This window comes from Rhinopithecus roxellana, chromosome 16, assembly GCF_007565055.1.
Source record: "Rhinopithecus roxellana isolate Shanxi Qingling chromosome 16, ASM756505v1, whole genome shotgun sequence".
In the NCBI taxonomy this organism is placed as follows: domain Eukaryota; kingdom Metazoa; phylum Chordata; class Mammalia; order Primates; family Cercopithecidae; genus Rhinopithecus; species Rhinopithecus roxellana.
In genome coordinates, this window is record NC_044564.1 from 21,023,528 (window position 1) to 21,043,471 (window position 19,944).

General features: G+C 42.3%; 2 protein-coding genes across 8 annotated transcripts in view; one reads left to right on the top strand and one right to left on the bottom strand.

Annotated features, from left to right (window-relative positions):
* The first annotated feature begins 13,954 nt into the window (after positions 1-13,954).
* EXOSC3 (exosome component 3) lies at positions 13,955-19,082 on the top strand. 2 transcript variants are annotated; one of them, XM_010369988.2, is made up of 4 exons: positions 13,968-14,759; positions 15,440-15,589; positions 17,383-17,534; positions 18,640-19,082. In XM_010369988.2, the coding sequence occupies exons 1-4, from the start codon at positions 14,436-14,438 to the stop codon at positions 18,839-18,841; spliced, it is 828 nt and encodes a 275-aa protein (XP_010368290.1). In that variant the 5' UTR covers positions 13,968-14,435; the 3' UTR covers positions 18,842-19,082. The 2 variants fall into 2 exon arrangements, with proteins under 2 accessions (XP_010368291.1, XP_010368290.1); XM_010369989.2 differs by lacking the exon at positions 17,383-17,534 and having other exon boundaries at positions 13,955-14,759.
* Positions 15,426-19,944, bottom strand: part of TRMT10B (tRNA methyltransferase 10B) — a 29,110-nt gene continuing 24,591 nt past the window's right edge. For 5 of the 6 annotated variants that reach the window (XM_030919931.1, XM_010369993.2, XM_030919934.1 and 2 more), the window contains 2 exons: positions 17,111-17,304; positions 15,426-15,563 (listed from right to left, as the gene is read on the bottom strand). The gene's annotated coding sequence lies outside the window, so the exon portion shown is untranslated. The remainder of the gene's footprint in view (positions 15,564-17,110; positions 17,305-19,944) is intronic. The other variant, XM_010369991.2, reaches the window with a different exon arrangement.

Below are 19,944 nucleotides of genomic sequence, written 5' to 3' on the forward strand. Positions count from 1 at the left end.
GGTCTTCCTGCAGAGAGTCCTTGAGGTACCAGAATGATGGCTCAGTTTCAGTTTCCTGTGGGATGACCACTTGATTTCACAATACCTGAACCAGGACTCGTGCACTGACAAGAAGAATCAAGGGCCAGGCACAGTAGCTCACACCTGTAATCTCAGTGCTTTGGGAGGCCAAGGTAGGAGGATCTTTTTCTTTTTCCAGGGTTTCACTCTGTTGACCATTGTGGAGTGTAGTAATACAGTCGTGGCTCACTGCAGCCTCAACCTCCCAAGCTCAAGCGGCAGGAAGATCCTTTGAGGGCAAGGAGTTTGAGACCAGCCTGGGCAACATCATGAAACTCTGTCTGTCTATGAAAAACAACAAAATCATTCCGGTGTGGTGATGCATGCTTGTAGTCCTAGCTGCTCGTAAGGCTGAGCCAGGAGGATCCCTTGAGCCCAGGAGTTCAAGGTTACAATGAGCTATGATCACCCCACTGCACTTCAGCCTGAGCAACAGAGTGAGACCCCACCTCAAAAAAAAAAAAAAAAAAAAGAATCAGAATGACAACTAGGAAAATAAATGTGTCCTTTCAACCAGGGAGCCTTCTGTAGCCCAAAGAAAACAATGTACTCAAGGAGTAAGTGATCCTATCACATAAGCTTATTGAAAAATAAAAAGCAAACATTCATATAATGTTTAGTATGTGCCTAATATTATGCTGAGTAAAGTGATCCTATCATATAAACTTATTGAAAAATAATAAGCAAACATTCATATAATGTTTAGTATGTGCCTAATACTATGCTAAGCTGGTTCATATATATTAACTCAAAACTCAAGATATGTTGGTACGATTATTAGCCCCATTTTAGAGATGAGAAAACACAGACACAAAAAAGTCAGCCTGAGAGTGGTAAAGCCAGTAGTCAAATCCAGGCAATCTAGGTCCAGGTTCCATGCTCATAACCAGGTGCTATACACACATTTGTAGATTGGCTTGGATCTACAGCTATCACTGTACATACAAGCTCCTTGCCAAGGATGGCAACTCAATAGTATTTAAAAAAAAAAAAAAAAAAAAATTCAAGCCAATCCACAAATATCAGATCTGGCTCCCCTTTTCTTTTGAACGCTTTTAAATTCTGAACCTTTGAATAACTGTAATCCCATAAAAAAGAACAACTTCTATTTGTTGAGTAAGTGCTTCACCAGGCTTACTGGTAGGAACTTTGCAAGCATTGTCTCTAAATCTCCCTTTACTGGGGGCAGCCATAACTTGGCTACTATGAGGAAATGCAAGCTCAGTATTGCCACAGCTACAGATTTTTCAAAAAATGCCACATGTGGAAGTTCAAAATGAGGCCTGCTGTAGGCTCAATGATGCCACAAGAAATAGGACATAGGACGATATACCTAACACAGCAAGGTGATGCCTTGTGTGGCCATGAGTAGATCTTTGAGAAAAGACAGCGTCACTCTGTTTTACAGGTGTGAGCCACTGTGCCTGGCCTCATATTCTCTTTATTTAAGAAGATACCTGAGGTTATGGACCTCTAGCAAAATGGACAGGTAAAGCAAGAAAGTGGAATAAAAGTGATCTAAGTGGATCTAAGAAGGAGAGCAGTGCAGGAAGGTACAAAAGACAGGTGTACAAAAAGGGAGGGAAATATGACACATGCTGCAACATATATGAACTTTGAGAACATTATGCCAAGTGAAATCAGCCAGTCACAAAAGGACATACATACTGTATGATTCCACTTCTATGCAGTACCTAGAGTTGTCAAATTCACAGAGACAGAAAGAAGAATGGTAGATGCTGGGAACTAGGGTGAGGTGGGGATGGGGAATTATTGTTTCATGGGTACAGAATTTCAGTTTTGCAAGATGAGAAGAGTTCTGGAGATGGATGGTGGTGATGGTTGCACAACAGTATGAATGTACTTAACACTATGTATGTACTGAATGTACAAGTAAAAATGGTTAAGATGATAAATGTTGTTAGGCATATTTTACCACAATTAACAAAAAGACAGCTGTGCAGCAGGCCTGAAGAGCAGCGCCCCCAAAGTGGGAGGAGCACAGAGTAGGAAGTCTCCAGAGGAAAAATGGAAATGGAAGTTTGGAATCTATTAAGGTGAGGCAAAAGACTCCAATGCCACAGTAGTAGAAAAAATTAACAAAGTATATAGAATAACAAGCAACGAACTGAAATGAGGCAATCACCAACTCCATGAAAAATAAAGGATTGTGTAAAATGTACAATCTGTCAAGGCAGATAACAATATTTGCACTGGTAATATTGTAAAAAAATGGCTTCTGATTTAACCAGAAATTGTGCTGTAACTATGCCGTGTGTTAGCAAAGCGTGGAAAGGGAAGGATGAAGAGTGTGGAAATAGGAAGAGCCAAAACCACATCTACCTTGTCAGGAAGTCAACACATTCTCTTAAAATTAAGAAATCAAGCAGTATCAGTGTATTATATTTAAACACTGAAGTAAAATATCAGATAAGGCTGGGCACAGTGGCTCAAGCCTGTAATCCCGCACTTTGGGAGGCCGAGATGGGCGGATCACGAGGTCAGGAGATCGAGACCATCCTGGCTCATCCGGTTAAACCCCGTCTCTACTAAAAAATACAAAAACAACTAGCCGGGCGAGGTGGCGGGCGCCTGTTGTCCCAGCTACTCGGGAGGCTGAGGCAGGAGAATGGCATAAACCCAGGAGATGGAGCTTGCAGTGAGCTGAGATCCGGCCACTGCACTCCAGCCTGGGCGACAGAGCGAGACTCCGTCTCAAAAAAAAAAAAAAAAAATCACATAAAATTGCTGTAGATGAAGGTGGTTGTCTTTTTGGATGGGAACTGGAGGGTGGCAATGGGTAGGAATTTTTTCGTCTTCTCAGACTGAAACTTCATATCCTTAGGCATGAAGTCCCGTTTCCACCCCCCAATCCCCACCCCCAAGCACCTGGCATCCACTGCTGTTTTTCAGAAGCCTTGTAGACTCAAAATTACCTGCACTATTTAGGTGAAAACTAAAAGTGGATATTTTCAAAGGTGTAAGTCATGTTACTGTTTTTCCTCAGGTATACTGTCAGCCTAGAGCAAAAGTAAACTTTTAAGTGGTCTCTGCAGGGATATCTGACATTAAATGTTCATAAAGCTGGAGAAACACCTAGCAAGTTTAAAAGTTAGTGGAGCTTTTCCTGGTACAGAAACTCCTTCACAGAGTTCACACAATGCCTTTGATATACTGGTTTCTAGGTTCTTGGGATCTGAGTGTGTATGTGCATTTGCACAAATTTGGTAGTTTCAATCTGGTGTATTTGATGCTATGATAAATTATGGACAGTGAGCTATGGAAACACAGATGAGGGACAGTTCAACAGAGGGTCAGAAGATACTCCTTGGAGGAGCTGGTGATCAAGCCAGTTTTTAAGGAGAGGTTAAGCAGAGGGAGGGAGACTGGATTGTTAAGCAGGGTGCATACAAGGCATGAAGAATGGCACAGATCAGGGCATGTTTGGTAAATTTACAAGGGATTTGGTGTTGCTCAAGAAATGGAAGTCAGGGAGAAGCAGGATGAGGTGGCAAGGTGAGCAGAGGAGAGGGTCACAGAGAGTCTTAGTTTTTTCCCTGTAAGTGATATGATGCTCTCGGAGGGCGTTCAGGCAGGAGAAAGGCATGGTCAAAGCTGGGTTTGTTGTTTGTTTTGCAACAAGTTTTTCCATATATTTGCCCCATCAGGCTGAATTGTCATTAAGAAGGTATCTATTTTGCCTGTCTCCATATTACGTTTTTAGTTACGAAAAATTTTCAAACAAAATTAGAGAGAAGAGTATTGAAAACATAACTATATGCCCATCATCCAGATTCCATTATTAGGATTTTGCCACATTCAATTCATCTCTTTCTCTCTCTCCCTCCTTTTTCTGTGAAAATAATTCTTTATTATGGTAAAATATATATAAACATAAAATTTACCATTTTAATCATTTTAAGGTATACAGTTCAGTGATATTAGGTACATTCACATTGTTGTGCATCCATCACCACCATCCATATCCAGAACTTTTTCGTCTTCCCAAACTGAAACTCTGTACCCATGAAACAATAACTCCCATTGCCCCATCTCTCCAGCCTCTGGCAACTAAATAGCAACTTTGTGTCTCCATGGTTTGAAGGCATTTCATATAAATGGAATAATATAATATGTGGCCTACTTAGCATAATATTTTTTAGATTAATTTTACATTGTAGTACATATTAGCATTTAGTTCCTTTTAGGTTTAAATAATATTCTATTGTATGATATACCATGCTTTGTTTATTCACTTATCAGTTGCTGGACATTTGCATTATATATACTTTTGGCTATTAATCATTATGCTATCAACATTCATGTTTAAGTTTTTGTGGAAACATAAGCTTTCAGTTTTCTTGGGTATATCCTAGAAGTGGAATTGTCTGCCTTTCTTTCTTTCTCCCTCCCCTCCCCTCCCCTCCCCTCCCCTCCCCTCCCCTCCCCTCCCCTCCCCTCCCACCTCCCTTCTGCCCTCCCCTCCCACCTCCTTTCTGCCCTCGCCTCCCCTCCCCTCTCCTCTCTTCCCCTCCCTTCCCCTCCCTTCCCCTCTCTTTTCAGAGATGGGGTCTCTGTTACTCAGGCTGGTCTCAAACTCCTGGGCTCAAGTGATCATCCTGCCCAGCCTTCTACACTGCTGGGATTACAGGCATGAGCCACCACGCCCCTGGCTGGAATTGCCATGTTATATGGTAGCTTTATGTTTGCATTATTTATACTTTTGGCTATTAGGAAGTGAGCTATGGGAAGGGAAGGGGAGGGGAGGGGAGGGGAGGGGAGGGAGAAAGAAAGAAAGGTAGGCAGACAATTCCACTTCTAGGATATACCCAAGAAAACTGAAAGCTTATGTTTACACAAAAATTTAGACATGAATGTTCATAGCATAATGATTAATAGCCAGAAGTATAAATAATGCAAACTTTATGTTTAAGAAGCTGCAAAAACTGTTTTTCAGTTTTCAAAGTGGCTGTACCATTTTACAATTCTACCAGCAAGATGAGTGTTCTGAAATTTCTATATCCACAACAATACTGGTTATAATCTGTCTTTTTTATTGTAGCCACCCTAGTGGAGGTGAAGTGATATCTCATTGCAATTTAATTTGAATTTCCCAGATGACTAATGATACTAAATATCTTTGCACATGCTTATTGGTTGTTCACATAACTTCTTTGAATAAATGTCTATTTGGATCCTTGGCCCACCTTTAAATTGGGTCATCTATCTTTTTATTATTGAGTTGTAAAGTTCTTTATATATTCTAGATACATGTCACTTATCAGACATATAATTTTAAAATATTTTCTCCTGAATAGTGAGTTATCTGTTCTAATTTTGATAAAGTCAGATTTTTCTATTTTTTCCTGAATGTGCTTTTGGTGGTATAGCATCTAAGAAACCACTGTCAAATCCAAGGTCACAAAGATTTGCCTCTGTATTTTCTTCTAAGAGTTTTATAATTTTAGTTCTGAGATTTAGGACTTTCAATCATTTAATGTTTGTATATAGTTTAAGATAGGGGTCCAACCTCATTCTTTTGCATGTGTATATCCAGTTGTGCCTACACCATTTATTGAAAACATTATTCTTTCCCCATTGAATTGTCTTGGCACCTCTCTCAAAAATCAGCTAATCATAAGCATGGAGGGTTTTTTAAAAATATTTTTTCCCATCTCTCAACTTTTAGCTGAAGATGATGGGTTATTTCTGTATCTCAATTCCATTTCATTAATCTATGTCTGTCCTTATACCTATACAACATTGTCTTGATTACTGTAGCCTTGTAGCAAGTTTTGCAATCAGAAATATAAGTTCTTTTGTTCTGACAAAAGAAGAACTTTGTTCTTCTTCAAGATTGTTTTGGCTATTCTGAGTCTCTTGAATTTCCATACAAACTTTAGGAGCAATTTGTCATTTTTTGCAATGAAGGCAGTTGGGATTCTGAGAAAAAATTGGATTGAATCTGTATTTCAATTTTGGGAATAGTGTTATCTTAGCAATATTTTTTAAATTATTATTTTTTGTGGAGATGTGGTCTCACTTTGTTGCCTAGGGTGGTCAGGAACTCCTGGGCTCAAACAGTCATCCTGCCATGAGCTCCCATTAATAATATTAAATCACCTGAACCATGAAAATGGGGTGGGGTGCCTTTTCAATTATTTAGATCTTTGTTAATTTCCTTTAACAATATTTTGTAGTTTTCAGAGTTTACATTTGACATTTCTGACCAGGCACAATGGCTCACGCCTGTAATCCCAACACTTTGGGAGGCTGAATGTGAGGATTGCTTGAGCCCAAAAGTTCAAAATCAGGCTGAGCAACACAGTGAGACCTCCATCTCTACAAAACTAAAAAAAAAAAAAAAAAAAAAAAAAAAAAAAAAAAAAGTTTGACATTTCTTTTGTTGAATTAATTCCCAAATATTTTCTTTTCTTTGATGCTATATAGTGGAATTATTTTTAAAGTTTTATTTTGGGGTTGTTCATTTCAAGGATACAGAAATATAATTAATTTTTGTATATCCTGCAAGCTTGCTGAACTTGTTAGTGTTAGTTCCAATGTTTGCATGGGGGGTGGGTTGGGGGGGTGTCTTCTTTTCCTATCTAGATATCTTTATTGCTTTTACTTACCAAATTACCCTGGACAGAACCCCCAGTATAATGTTGAATGGAAATGGCAAGAGCAGACTTCCTTGTCTTATTCCTGATCTTAAGTGCAAAGCTTTCAGTCTTTCACTATTAAGTGTTATCTGTGGGTTTTTCATAGACGTCTTTTATCAAATGGAGGAGGTTCCTTTCTAATCCTAGTTATTGAGGTTTGGTTTTGTTTTTGTTTTTAAATCATGACAGGGTGTTAGACTTTCTCAAATGCTTTTTCGGCATCCTTTGAGATTGCATAATACATTAATTGATTTCAGATGTTAAAAGACCTTGCATACTTGGGATTAATTCTACTTGGTCACAGTATACAGTCCTTTCTATATGTTGCTGGATTCAGTTTGCTACTGTTTTATTGAAGATTTCTGTGTCTGTATTCATAAAAGATATTGATCTGTAGTTTCCTTTTCCTATGATGTCTTTAGTTTTGATATCAGGGTAATACTGGCCTCATCAAATGAATTGGGATGTGTTCCCCCCCTTCTGTTTTTTATAAGAGTTTGTGATAACTGGTATTGATTCTTATTTAAATGTTTGGTATAATTCACCAGCGAGGCCATCTGGGAATGGGCAGACTCTACCTTATTGCTATTACTGATGAGTTTGATATTACCACCTGATATGGTTTGGCTGTGACCCCACACAAATCTCATCTTGAATTTTAACTCCCACAATTCCCGTCTGTCATGGGAGGAATCTGGTAGGAGGTGATTGAATTATGGGGTAGATCTTTCCTGTGCTGTTCTCAGAATACTGAATAAGTCTCACAAGATTGGATGGTTTTAAAAACAGGAGTCTCCCTGCACAAGCTCTCTTTGCCTGCCACCATAAGATGTGACTTACTCCTCCTTGCCTTCCGCCATGATTGTGAGGCCTCCCCTGCCATGTGGAACTGTAAGCCCATTAAACCTCTTTTTCTTCCCAGTCTTGGATATGTCTTTATCAACAGCATGAAAATGGACTAATACACAACCTCATGAGACCTTGTGCCAGTTATCAATGTATTGTCTCTCAGGTCCAAATTCATCCTTCACTGCCTGCTCTGAGAAAATGGATCTGAGCCTTACATTTTTTTTCCCTTTATTCTCTTTTGTGATGATATGCTTTATAGGTAGAAGGCCCTGAAGAGCCATTTCAGGAGGAATGGGTTTTGCTTCCTGGTCTCATTGTGCTCACTGGCACACTTCTGCAGCATAGCACCTTCTCCAGCATCTGTTCCTGCTTTGATTGGTGGCCACAAACACTTAGCAGCCAGCAATATTCTTTAGCACCCTATTGGGCAGTTTTATAGCAGAGGCTTCCAGGAGACTCCTCCCCATGAATACGTTTCCTCAGCAACCTAAAAGTGTCAGAAAATTCGGCCGGGCTCGGTGGCTCAAACCTGTAATCCCAGCACTTTGGGAGGCCGAGACGGGCGGATCATGAGGTCAGGAGATCGAGACCATCCTGGCTAATACGGTGAAACCCCGTCTCTACTAAAAAATACAAAAAACTAGCCGGGCGACGAGGCGGGCGCCTGTAGTCCCAGCTACTCGGGAGGCTGAGACAGGAGAATGGCGTGAACCCGGGAGGCGGAGCTTGCAGTGAGCTGAGAGCCGGCCACTGCACTCCAGCCTGGGCGGCAGAGCAAGACTCCGTCTCAAAAAAAAAAAAAAAAAAAAAGTGTCAGAAAATTCTAGAGGGTGGATTTATGGGAAGTTCCACTGGCAGATTCCCAATGACTTCTTGCCATTTAATGAGCCATAGCCGTACTCTCTTCAAAAGGGTCTCAGTCAGCCCTGGCTGGAGGCGAGAGGCTCCTCCTTGGGAACTCTATCACAGCATTAGAGTAGCAGCTGTTCCTTATATCTGCTATTGCTATACTCTTTAAAGCTCTCTTGTTCTTATTAGCCGGTGCTTCATTATTCCAATACCCTGTTATAGCTAATAATTCCTCATATATTAAACTGTCTCTATTCAAATGAGCATGGTTTGTCTCCTGATTAGACTTTGACTGATAAAGATGTATCAAGCTTTTCCATGGATCCATCTATGCCTGGTCCTTGTATATAGAAAGCATTCAATGAATATAGTCCCTTAATAGCATCATGACACACAGTTTTCTTATGTAGTTGTCACAATTTCAGGCCCTTTCATCCTTATATTTATTGAGGAGTTACTGTCTGTGCTCAGGAATCTTACTGTGTGGCAGGAGATAAGAGGAGAGAATCAGTAGCTAGAAGAATACAACAGCTAAAGTGGCCTTGGTGAATAGTCCAGAATGATATAAAAAAAAAACTTAGAGCACTAAAAAAAATTGCATGAGATGACACTGCAGAGATAAGCTAGAGTCAGATGATGACAGGCCTTGACTTCTATTGGGAAAGACGGTCTGCTGTGGCCTTGAGCATCTCTGCATGTGCTTGCTAAGTATGCCAAACACAAGGCCTAACTTTCCCCTAATACTGAACCATTTCTAGCTCGTCACATTGGCATTCAAGTAGGTTAAGATGACCATAGCATAACTACCATGCAACAGCTCACTCCCTCAGGGAAGGAGGCTGGTTTGTTTGCCACTTGCTACAAAAGATGCTAGGCCCTTGGCCCTGAATCCCTCAGTTGTGGTGCAAATTGCTGCATGTGCAACCACTGTCCGGGCCCATTGCATTTACTCCATAGGACTTGAGGACAGGCCAACCAGTGCTATACCATGCTGATACTTCCACTGTATGCTGTATTGAATAATAAATTTCTTCATCTGATCCACCAAATTTCATCTACATTGGTACCAATGGACTTGTGGCAGGTGAACCTGCTTTCTTGCTTAGTCATCTCCTTTGTAGTCTTGCTATTTCTTGCTATTCTCAGGAGGTTGGGGCTCTTCTCTAACAAAGGGTGCCATGACACAGGCACACACACACACTACAAAATGAAAATAAACATGAACTAGAAAGATGTTTCCTTACTTGAGAAATGCAGATAAATGTCAAAGCTGTTGAAAACCAGAAAACCATGTAATTTTGAATATTTAAAATCAGTCCTGTATTGTGATACACCAAGACCAAACTTGAATGTTATTCCACATAGGAATCTAACCAACAGAATGTAGTTCAGATTTGGGGAATGATGGTGAGGAAACTATATTTTATGGAATTGCTAACACATTTAAAACAGTAGTTGGTAAGAAAAAGTGTGTTCTGGGCTGGAAGTGGCAGCTCACGCCTGTAATCCCAGTACTTTCGGAGGCTGAGGTGGGCAGATCACCTGAGGTCAGGAGTTCAAGACCAGGCTGACCAATGTGGCAAAACCCCATCTCTACTAAAAATACAAAAATTTAGCCAGGTGTGGTGGTGCATGCCTGTAGTCCCAACTACTTGGGAGGCTGAGGCAGGAGAATTGCTTGAACCCGGGAGGCGGAGGTTGCAGTGAACCAAGATTGCATCACTGCACTCCAGCCTGGGCAACAGACCAGGACTCCATCTCAAAAAAAACAAAAGTGTTCTTTTACTTTTTACAATAAATCCTGTTTGAGAAGTTATGATCCTTGTGTAAAAACATCTGTAGCAAGTAGTCTCTCATTTGTGCAGTGGTAACTGTGGGCATTTATGTTTTTAGATTAAATCCTGTATTTGAGTAAAGATGTTAACAATACTTGCATGGACTTTTATGGTTAATTTCAGTATGTAAATTAGCATGTAGTTCATTTATAATTTTAGAAACTAGTAAACTAAAAAAAAAGTTCACTCAAATTATCACTTCCTTTGTAACACCTATCCTGACCCCTGCCTTCCTTCCTTGTAGAGGTAACTATTTCATCCTCTGTACCCTCAGGGCTGACACTCTATTCAGGTTGTTGCATCCACCTTAACACTTGCTATCTTCATGTGGAGACAGTGAACTCCCCCAAGGGCAGGGACCAGGACTCAGCCGCCTCCCCAGCTCAATTCCTGGCTGAAAGCAAATACTCAACTAGTGTTGTTGGTTAAAAGGAACACATGCCCAACCTCACCAGTCCGTAAAGAAAAGCAACCGTGAGATGCCACCTTTCCAACTTCTAAACTAACAAAGATTAGTTATAAAGAGGAAGTTCTGGGAGGAGTCCAGAAAGCTACATTCTGGTCCAACCTTTCCAAAGGTCAATTTGGCAATTTCCCCAAGTGTCATACTAATGTTGTGTAACCCCAAATTCAGGCTCATGTACCTGATGCAGAGCTGAAGCCAAACGCTAAGACACAGGTGCTTGGAGATAGAGAAAGGATTGTTCAATTGGGCCAAAGCAAGAAGGCAGAAGAGAAAGATCTCTCAACTGTAGCTTAACAAAGAGATGACAGCAGGCGTTTTTATGGGGTAGGGTGTAAAGGAGGGAGAGTTGCCGGGAAGATAGGGGAAAAGTCTGTGCCTCTACAGTCGCAGATAAAACTTTGAGCAACCAGACTTATAGGTGCCAGCAGCTGGTCGAAAAGTCCTTAATGGCATTCATTCCTTCTGCAAAATATTTTCATGATCCTGAAAGTTCTCTCTCCTGCTAGACAAAGAAACAGGACATCAGCAGTTTATAATTATATTGTGGGAACAAGAGATATTGGGCAAAACGCGAGCGCTTTCTATGTGCATGCAAGCAAGGGCCTGATCAGAATTTTCACTATGGCCGGGTGCGGTGGCTCAGGTCTGGAATTCCAGCACTTTGGGAGGCCAAGGCCTGAAGATCATTTTGAGGTCAGGAGTTCGAGACCAGCCTGGCCAACATGGTGAAACCCCGACTTTACTCAAAATACAAAAATTAGCCAGCCGTGGTGGTGCGTGCCTGTTATCCTAGCTACTTGGGAAGTTGAGCCAAGAGAATCACTTGAACTTGGGAGGTGGAGGTTGCAGTAAGCCGAGATCATACCACTGCACTCCACTCTGAGCGGCAGAGCGAGACTTGGCCTCAAAAAACAAAGCAAAACAGAAAAAAACAAAAACAAAAACAAAAAAACACCAAACGGAATTTTCAATACTTCAGTTACTAAAAATGCCAGAGTACTTAAATCTCAAGGGGCCTGGTTACACTCCGAATGGGGAGACGTAGGCCAGAGGCACTGGAAAGGTGAGCAGTGCTTTGGCTGGAAACCGTAAGCCTCTGACAGAGAACGGGCATAATCTACCTCGCGATCGGCAAGGAAACACACGGGCCGGCAGAGGGCAAATCGCACACGCCGCCTGCACCGGGCTCCGGCCTCCTCCGCATTCTACAGTCGTTGCACTTTTCCCACTTTTATAACCAAGAGAGGAAGTACGCGCTGCTCGAAAACGCGAACCGCGCATGGGACCCTAGGACCGACTCGCGCGCCCTCGACGACTTGAAACCGGGTTCCAGACACTCGTTCGCGCCCTAGGGCTCCCGTCACCCAGGTCCGGGTGCTCACTCTCTCCAGGGCGCAAGACCGCGAGGTGGCGAAGCACCTACTTGGCTGCGCGCGACGTGGCGGGCATGCTGCAGTCCCGCGCGCCCCACCCGCTCTGGGCATGTCAGGGTAGGCGGTGTTCAAGAGTGGAGCCCCGCCCAGCCACCGCCTTCGGGTCCTGAGAAGACTCTCCTCCCGGCCTCCCTGTTTCAGCTGTTGACCTGCAAGAGAGCTACACCGCTCGCCAGGTATGGTCCCCTCAGGGTAGTGGGCCTCATAGGGCTCTGCCGCCAGATCTGGGCCAAGTTTCTTCTAGAGACTTCACTACCGACATGGGGTGTATGAAGGACAGTCCAGAGAACATTTCCTGACCTGCCTGTTTGCCTGGCCTGAATGTGAGGTCCTTGAGCGCCCTTGAGCCATGGCCTTGGGCCTGCCAAGATTGAGGCAGGCGTGGTCACCGAATACTTCTGGAGTGGGGAAGATGGCACAATTTACACTGTCCCTGCCACAGGAGCTCCCACTTTTGCCGGGGAAACTAACCTGGAGGTGGGAGCTCCTTTTATTTGTTGGCCTTTTATTATACCCAGGGGAAAATGGTTTGCCAAATTTGGAGGGTGTGTTAGAAATGATCTGTCTTAATCATCCTAAAAAATCTAAAAATTCGGCTGGGCATGGTTGCTCATGCCTGTAATCCCAGTACTTTGGGAGGCCAAAGTGGGCCGATCACTTGAGGTCAGGCGTTCAAGACCAGCCTGGCCAGCATGGTGAAACGCTGTCTCTACTAAAAACACAAAAATTAGCCAGGTGTGGTGGTGCACTCCTGTAATCCTAGCTACTTGGGAGCTTGAGGTAGGAGAATCGCTTAAATCTGGGAGCCAGAGGTTGCAGTGAGCCAAGATGGTGCCACTACAGTCCAGCCTGGGTGACAGAGCAAGACTCCATCTAAAAATATATATATATTTATATACATATTTTATATATTTTATATATTGTGTGTATATATATATATATTACATTGGAAGCAGGTGCCTCAAAGAGGTGAGCAGCAGAAAGGGAGGGCAGTTAAAGGCCATCAGTCAGTCACCGCCTCCCAGACCCTGGGAACTCTACCACTGCTGGAGAATCTGATCAAGCACTAATTGAAGGTTCCAGTTGACAGAGAAAACGGTGATTTCAAATAAGAACCTCAAAAGTCAGATGACTGGAAGCTCTATGGATTTGGAATTCAACTGCTTCTTATGTGGGCAACTAAGTGTGCTCCAGGGAAATTTGAGTTACTTATATTCCAGGCCATGTAGGGCTATCGCAAGCATGTGAAATATGTGTATTTGCAGGGGGAAAAAGTCTAAGGAGAAATACACACCAAAGGAATACATTCGTTCATTCATCAGGCATTACCTATTTCATGCCACACCTTGGGCTCTAAAGAATCAGAACTACCACGTAGCAAGGGAGAAAAACGGGCAAGAATAAAACATCGTTTTTTTCCTTATTTTATTTTTCTCTGTGTTTTCTAAATGTGACTAGATCTCTAACAACTAAGAAGGTTTTATTTATTTTGAAAAAAAGTACTTTCCCTGTTAAAAGGTGAGCCACTCTTCTGAGGGCAGAGTCAGAAAGAAGGGTGCATAAGCCCACCTAGCGTCCGATTTCCTTTTTTCTTTCTTTCTTTTTTGTTTGTTTGTTTGTTTAACAGGGTCTCACTCTGTCCTCCATAGTGGAGTGCAGTGGCGCCACCTCGGCTCACCGCAACCTCCGCCTCCTAGGTTCAAGTGATTCTCCTGCCTCAGCCTCCCGAGTAGCTGGGATTACAGGTGCATGCCATCACGCCCGGCTAATTTTTGTATTTTTAGTAGAGACGGTTTCACCATGGTGGCCAGGCTGGTCTTGAACTCCTGACCTCAAATGATCCACCCGCCTCGGCCTCCCAAACTGCTGAGATTACAGGCGTGAGCCACCGCGCCCGGCCCCAGCATCCAGTTTTCAAAGGCCCTCTGCTCAGCTTCCAGAGATCCCAGGAAACTCTAAGTGGGAGCATCTCGTATCCCCACGATGCGACCGGTCACAAAACACGCGACCCGAGACACTGAAAGTGGAGGCTTCTTGATGGATCAAGTTGCGCAGTTCTCATACCGACCCGCGGCCAGGCTGTAAGATAGGTGGTCGGCTACAGACACAATCACAGCCACCTTGGACAAGGACCCGTGAGCTGACCGCCATTAAGCTTCATAAACTGGTCCAAATCCAATGGATCGCTACTGCCGGAAACGGAAAGTCCTCAAGGGCGGGTTTTGGAAGCAGAGCGGAAGCGGAAGGAGGGTACCGGAAACGGTGTTTGGTGGCGCCCGCGATGGCCGAACCTGTGTCTGTTGCAGCTGAGTATCTCGCGGGCAGCAGGGCGCGCGCTGCACGCACAGTACTAGGCCAGGTGGTGCTCCCGGGTGAGGAGCTGCTCCTGCCGGAGCAGGAGGACGCGGAAGGCCCTGGCGGTGCGGGAGAGCGACCGTTGAGCCTGAATGCTGGAGCGCGCTCGCGGGTGCGCGTTGTATGCGGCCCGGGCTTGCGGCGCTGTGGGGACCGCCTGCTGGTCACCAAGTGCGGCCGCCTCCGTCACAAGGAGCCCGGCAGTGGCTGCGGCGGCGGTGTTTACTGGGTGGACTCTCAGCAGAAGCGGGTGAGCTAGGACTCCGGAGGGGTGGTGCGGCCGTGAGAGTGATAGCCCTGGTTTGAGAAGACCTCCCAAAAGAAGAAGGGATGGGATCCTGAGGCCCTCTGTTGTTCAGGCAAACCTAGAGCCACCGTAGTCTTGTGCCCACTTATGTCCTTTAGAGGGACCGTGAACAATAGGAACATAGCCTGAGAAGGGCGACCAGGAGAGAAAAACGTTTGGAGACCGTGAGTCATGATTATAGTCTTCAAAACCCCAAACGTCAGGGAGCAGCAGGCTTGCCCATTGAAGTCTCAGAGGGCAGGACCAGGCTCAATGAGTGGATGTCATAGGGAGTTAATTTCTCCTAGAACAGGTAAGAACTTTCGTATAGAAAAAATTGTCTAACTATGGAATGGGCTTCCTTGGTTGTAAGGATTCCTTTGCCACTGAACTTATGCCACAAAGCTAGGGACTTACTGGTTGGGGTGCCGAAGAGATAATGGGGTTTGGACTCAATTAACATAGACTACCAGAAGCTGCACACCTGACACTTTATGATGTGATTTTCTTTTACCGACAGTGGCATATGATCAGATTTCTTTCTCTTTAATGACACTAAAGTAACCACGAAGGACTTGCTGAAGGTATCTTCCAATGATATCTTGTCATTTATGGCTGTTTTCTCATTCTATTTCCTTTTGTAGTATGTTCCAGTGAAAGGAGACCATGTGATTGGCATAGTGACAGCTAAATCTGGAGATATATTCAAAGTTGATGTTGGAGGGAGTGAGCCAGCTTCTTTGTCTTACTTGTCATTTGAAGGTGCAACTAAAAGAAACAGACCAAATGTGCAGGTAATTATGGGAGCCTTTGGTTTCAAAGTAAGAAACATCCATTCCCTAGAACACTCAGATATCCAGAAGGCTACCTGAATTGTCTCCAAAGCATGACCTAGATCTTTGAGCATGTATATAATTGCCCCAGGCTCCAAGAGCTTCTTCAGATGCTGCAGGATCAGAGCCACAATTTTTTTTTTTTTTAACATTTACAATTTATTTTACATTGGCTACATTTGTTCTTGGGATGTTTCATTTCTACTGAGTTGAAAGGTTGTATCTGTCAACACCGTAATTTGTTATGTCCATATCCTTGGGACAAGGATGTCAGCTGTAGGCTTAGAGGAGAGACAGGTGGTGCAAATTGACATTATCAGCTATCCATCCCTCCTGGCTGTAGCTCCTAGGAGCTGATAGAGGAGTAATACTGTTACCTTAGGTTTTCAGGTTGGGCTTTTCAGGTAGCATAGCCACATGCTTCTTGTCTATCCAGCCCGAAATTTAGTGATTTCTTTGCCTCTTCTCGTTTACTTCTCATGCAAATTTATTTGCTTAATCCTATTTTATCCTATTTGATTCTGTCTCTGATTTTTGGCATGTCCATCCCTTTATCTCCACTTTGCAAGTTCAGGCTTTAGCTCCCTCTTGACTGGTCTCAGTCACTTCTTCATTAATCCTTGCCTCCATGCTTTTACCTCACCATCCAGGGTTTTGAGAGCTGACATCCTAACACGGTTACTTTCTCGAAAAGGAAAAACAAGATTCTCCAAAATCCACAGAATTCCTTGGCATTACACTCCAGGTGTCTTTCCTCATCCCTAATTATATCCTTCATACAGCCACACTCGAATCACACCAAACGCCATTAGACTCAATTTCCTGCCCTTATTCCTTTGCACATACTGTTCCCTCTGTCTTGATTGCACTATCCCTTCGCAGCCTGTGGAACACATTCTCATCCTTTGAGACCTAGGCTAAACACGACCACCTCTGTAAAGCCATCCCCAGTTGTGACTTTTCTCATATTTTTGCTCTAGCACTTACTGGATTTAGCCTCGACTGAGGTTTGTGTATATGTACCTCCCCACTGCCCTCCAAGACCAAATGCTTCTGAAAAGCAGAGAATGTTTTGTTCCTCTCTAGTTTACGTAGTCACCAACAAACAGTGGGTACTTAATATGTTTTGTTGAGTGAACAGAATTGAGTTCACTCTCCATTTCCTCAGTTTCATCCCTTTGAAGTTTAGCTCTATGAGGTTTTTAAGTAAATCTTGCAGGGAGAAGTGTCAGTGAATTATTGTTTTGCTTTGCTTTGAATAATTTGTATGCCGGAGTTCCTCTCTCTGTAAATCTGTAATTCTCTAGGGTAGTACCACCTAACATAACTTTCCACAGTGATGCTGTTTTGTATCTGCACTGATTAGTATGGTAGCCACTAGCTGTTGAGCACTTGAAATGTGGCTAATGCAACTCAGGAAATTAATTTTAAATATCTAATTTTAATTAATTTAAATGTAAGTTTAAACAATTGGCTACCTACCATATTGGACAGTGCAATCCTAGAGGTGTTCTCTGGCCTTGAGATGGCTCCTCGTCTGTGATTTCCTGGTTGGTGAAAGGGAATGATACATGTGTTCCTTTTTTTCCCCAAGACTCAACTTCAAAGTGACTGTGGGAATCCTGTAGTACAGTCAGTCCCTTAGCCACAGAACTGTAGGTGGCTGGCATTGATGCCTGTGAGAAAGAACCAATAGCAGCACCTGTAGAGTAGTTTGCTGAGAGGAAATGAACTGGTTTTTAATATCATTGTAGGTTGGAGATCTCATCTATGGCCAATTTGTGGTTGCTAATAAAGACATGGAACCAGAGATGGTCTGTATTGACAGCTGTGGACGAGCCAATGGAATGGGTGTCATTGGACAGGATGGTCTGCTTTTTAAAGTGACTCTGGGCTTAATTAGAAAGTAAGTCCTGATGTCTGCTGCCTTGCCTGCCTTCTTTTATAATTATACATTCTTGGAAAGTTGGTTAATCTCCAGGATTCAGATTATTTGTAACATTTAAATTTCTCCTCAAAGTTAAAAATCAATATCCATTTTAACACATTTGGAAACTCATGAATTTAATCCTGTCTTCTTGGAAACATCAAATTCAGATGTGTTTGGCTGTGTAGCTTCTGGTGGGCTAATACTTCATGCTCTAAGCTCTTACTCTGTATTCATGTCTTCCCTCCCAGGCCTGTTCCTTAGTTGACTCAGCCCAAATGTGAAAACTGGCCTTTGCCCTGTTCTGAGTCACTTGAATATAGATGCAGTCTGCAGTTGTACAGAATTATCAAATTTTTCTAATTATGGGGGTCACACGCAGCTTAGATCGTGATGTTCAAGGTTATGTAGCCATTCACAGAAGGCTTCTGACACTTGGTCCTGGTAAGTTTAATAGTTCCCACTGAGGCAGATTCTCTTTTTGGTGTTTAGAAATTTACCCACCCAAAGCTGTGCCATATTCAGGGGCTTTACTCCTAGAGCCTGTGAAGTTCAGAGCTATCTTGTATGCCTCTCCTTGCTACATATCCTAAAGATCTGGAGAATTAAGTTTGGACATCAGAGAAGCATGCTATTAACCAAGAAACATGTTATTAACCAAGCACCACCCTTACGGTTTGAAAGAGCCAATGTTCCTCTCCAAGTACTGAATTTAATGCAAGAGAATAATACGGTCAGGAAAGTAAGTTTAAAGTGTCTTTTAGCACTGTAGGTAACAAAAAAAAGTTATGATTCTCAGTCTAGAATTAAAGTGCTCTAACAATCTAGTGCAATGACTTTTACATTTTTTGCAAAGTTGGTAACCTAGAGAGTTTGACTTCTTCGTAAGGAATAGCCCACCTCTGTGATCTCTGATACACCTTTGAACATTGTGAAGTTTCTTGGAAGGAGGCAGCAAATGTCATGTGCCTTGTTCTTGTTGAACAACTATGGAGAACTCAGAAAAGGAATCACATTCTAAAGGAGACTCCGGACACACTTTCGCCGCTTTATTAAATTTCATTTCCTTTTCTCTTCCCACTAGGCTATTAGCTCCAGACTGTGAAATCATACAGGAAGTGGGGAAACTCTATCCACTGGAGATAGTATTTGGAATGAATGGAAGAATATGGGTTAAGGCAAAAACCATCCAGCAGACTTTAATTTTGGCAAACATTTTAGAAGCTTGTGAACACATGACGTCAGATCAAAGAAAACAGATCTTCTCCAGATTGGCAGAAAGTTGATATAGGTGGACTTTTTTACAGGTCAGTTGATGCAAAAAACTATAGATTTCCTGGGGAATACTTTTTTCAGGTGAACCTCTCCCCATTTAAATACTCAGAAGATAAGGTGTGAATGTATGTATTATCAGAGTCCTAAAGTATTTTTATAAAAGTTACTGGTTTTCACCCACGCTTTAAAGAGAAAATCATTGCAAAATCATATTTTTTGTTTCTGTACAATAAAGTTTACTAAAAAACAGTATTATGGTTTATTTGGAGTTAACTCCCTTAGTATTGCTACAGCTTCCATAATTAACTGGAAGTCAGCAGTAAAATAATTTTCTGATTATAATAGTAAGCCAGGTTCACCAGAGGAAATGCAGACTACATGAAAAGTATAAAGCAGCAAAATGTCACCTGTAGTCCCATTATTCAGGGGGTGAGTATGTAACAATGAAATACTGTGTGTTTTCCATTTACCAAGTATTGTGTTTTGCATGAACTCCTTTATTCTTACTAACTGCAGAAGACACTTATCCTCATAATTGAAACGGAGGCACAGAATTTAACTTGGCCTACATTCTCTGTATGTTCATCAAATTGAAATTATATTATAGCTTATATACTACTTTGTAATATACTTTTGTCTACTTCAAACAGCGTGATACATTTCACAACTTCCATTAAAAATTCATTAGTCACATATTTCATGTTATAGGGTATTTTGATGTAGTATATTTGATGTATTTTGATACAGTTTATTATTATATAAATAATGAGGATTTCTGAATCTGGCCAAGTCCTATTTTGCTAAAATCATTTCCTAGGAGCTAAGCATAGAAAACTCTTCTATGCTATTTAGTATATTAACCAAAACCTTTAAAGGTAAAAAGACTTCCAGGCGATCCACATCAGTGATTCTTGGTTTCTAGACCTCTTTGAGAATATGTGAGATACAGATCCCCTGAAGCCTATCCATAGAAAGTCCTTTTTGGATGAAAGAGATTATAGAACTCATTGTTTATATGTTGATGAAGACCAAGGAGCTTTATGTGTTCCTAATGATGTTTTCTGAGGACTAGGCAGTTTTACTTCAATAGCTTTTAGGGCTACAAGTGGTTTTG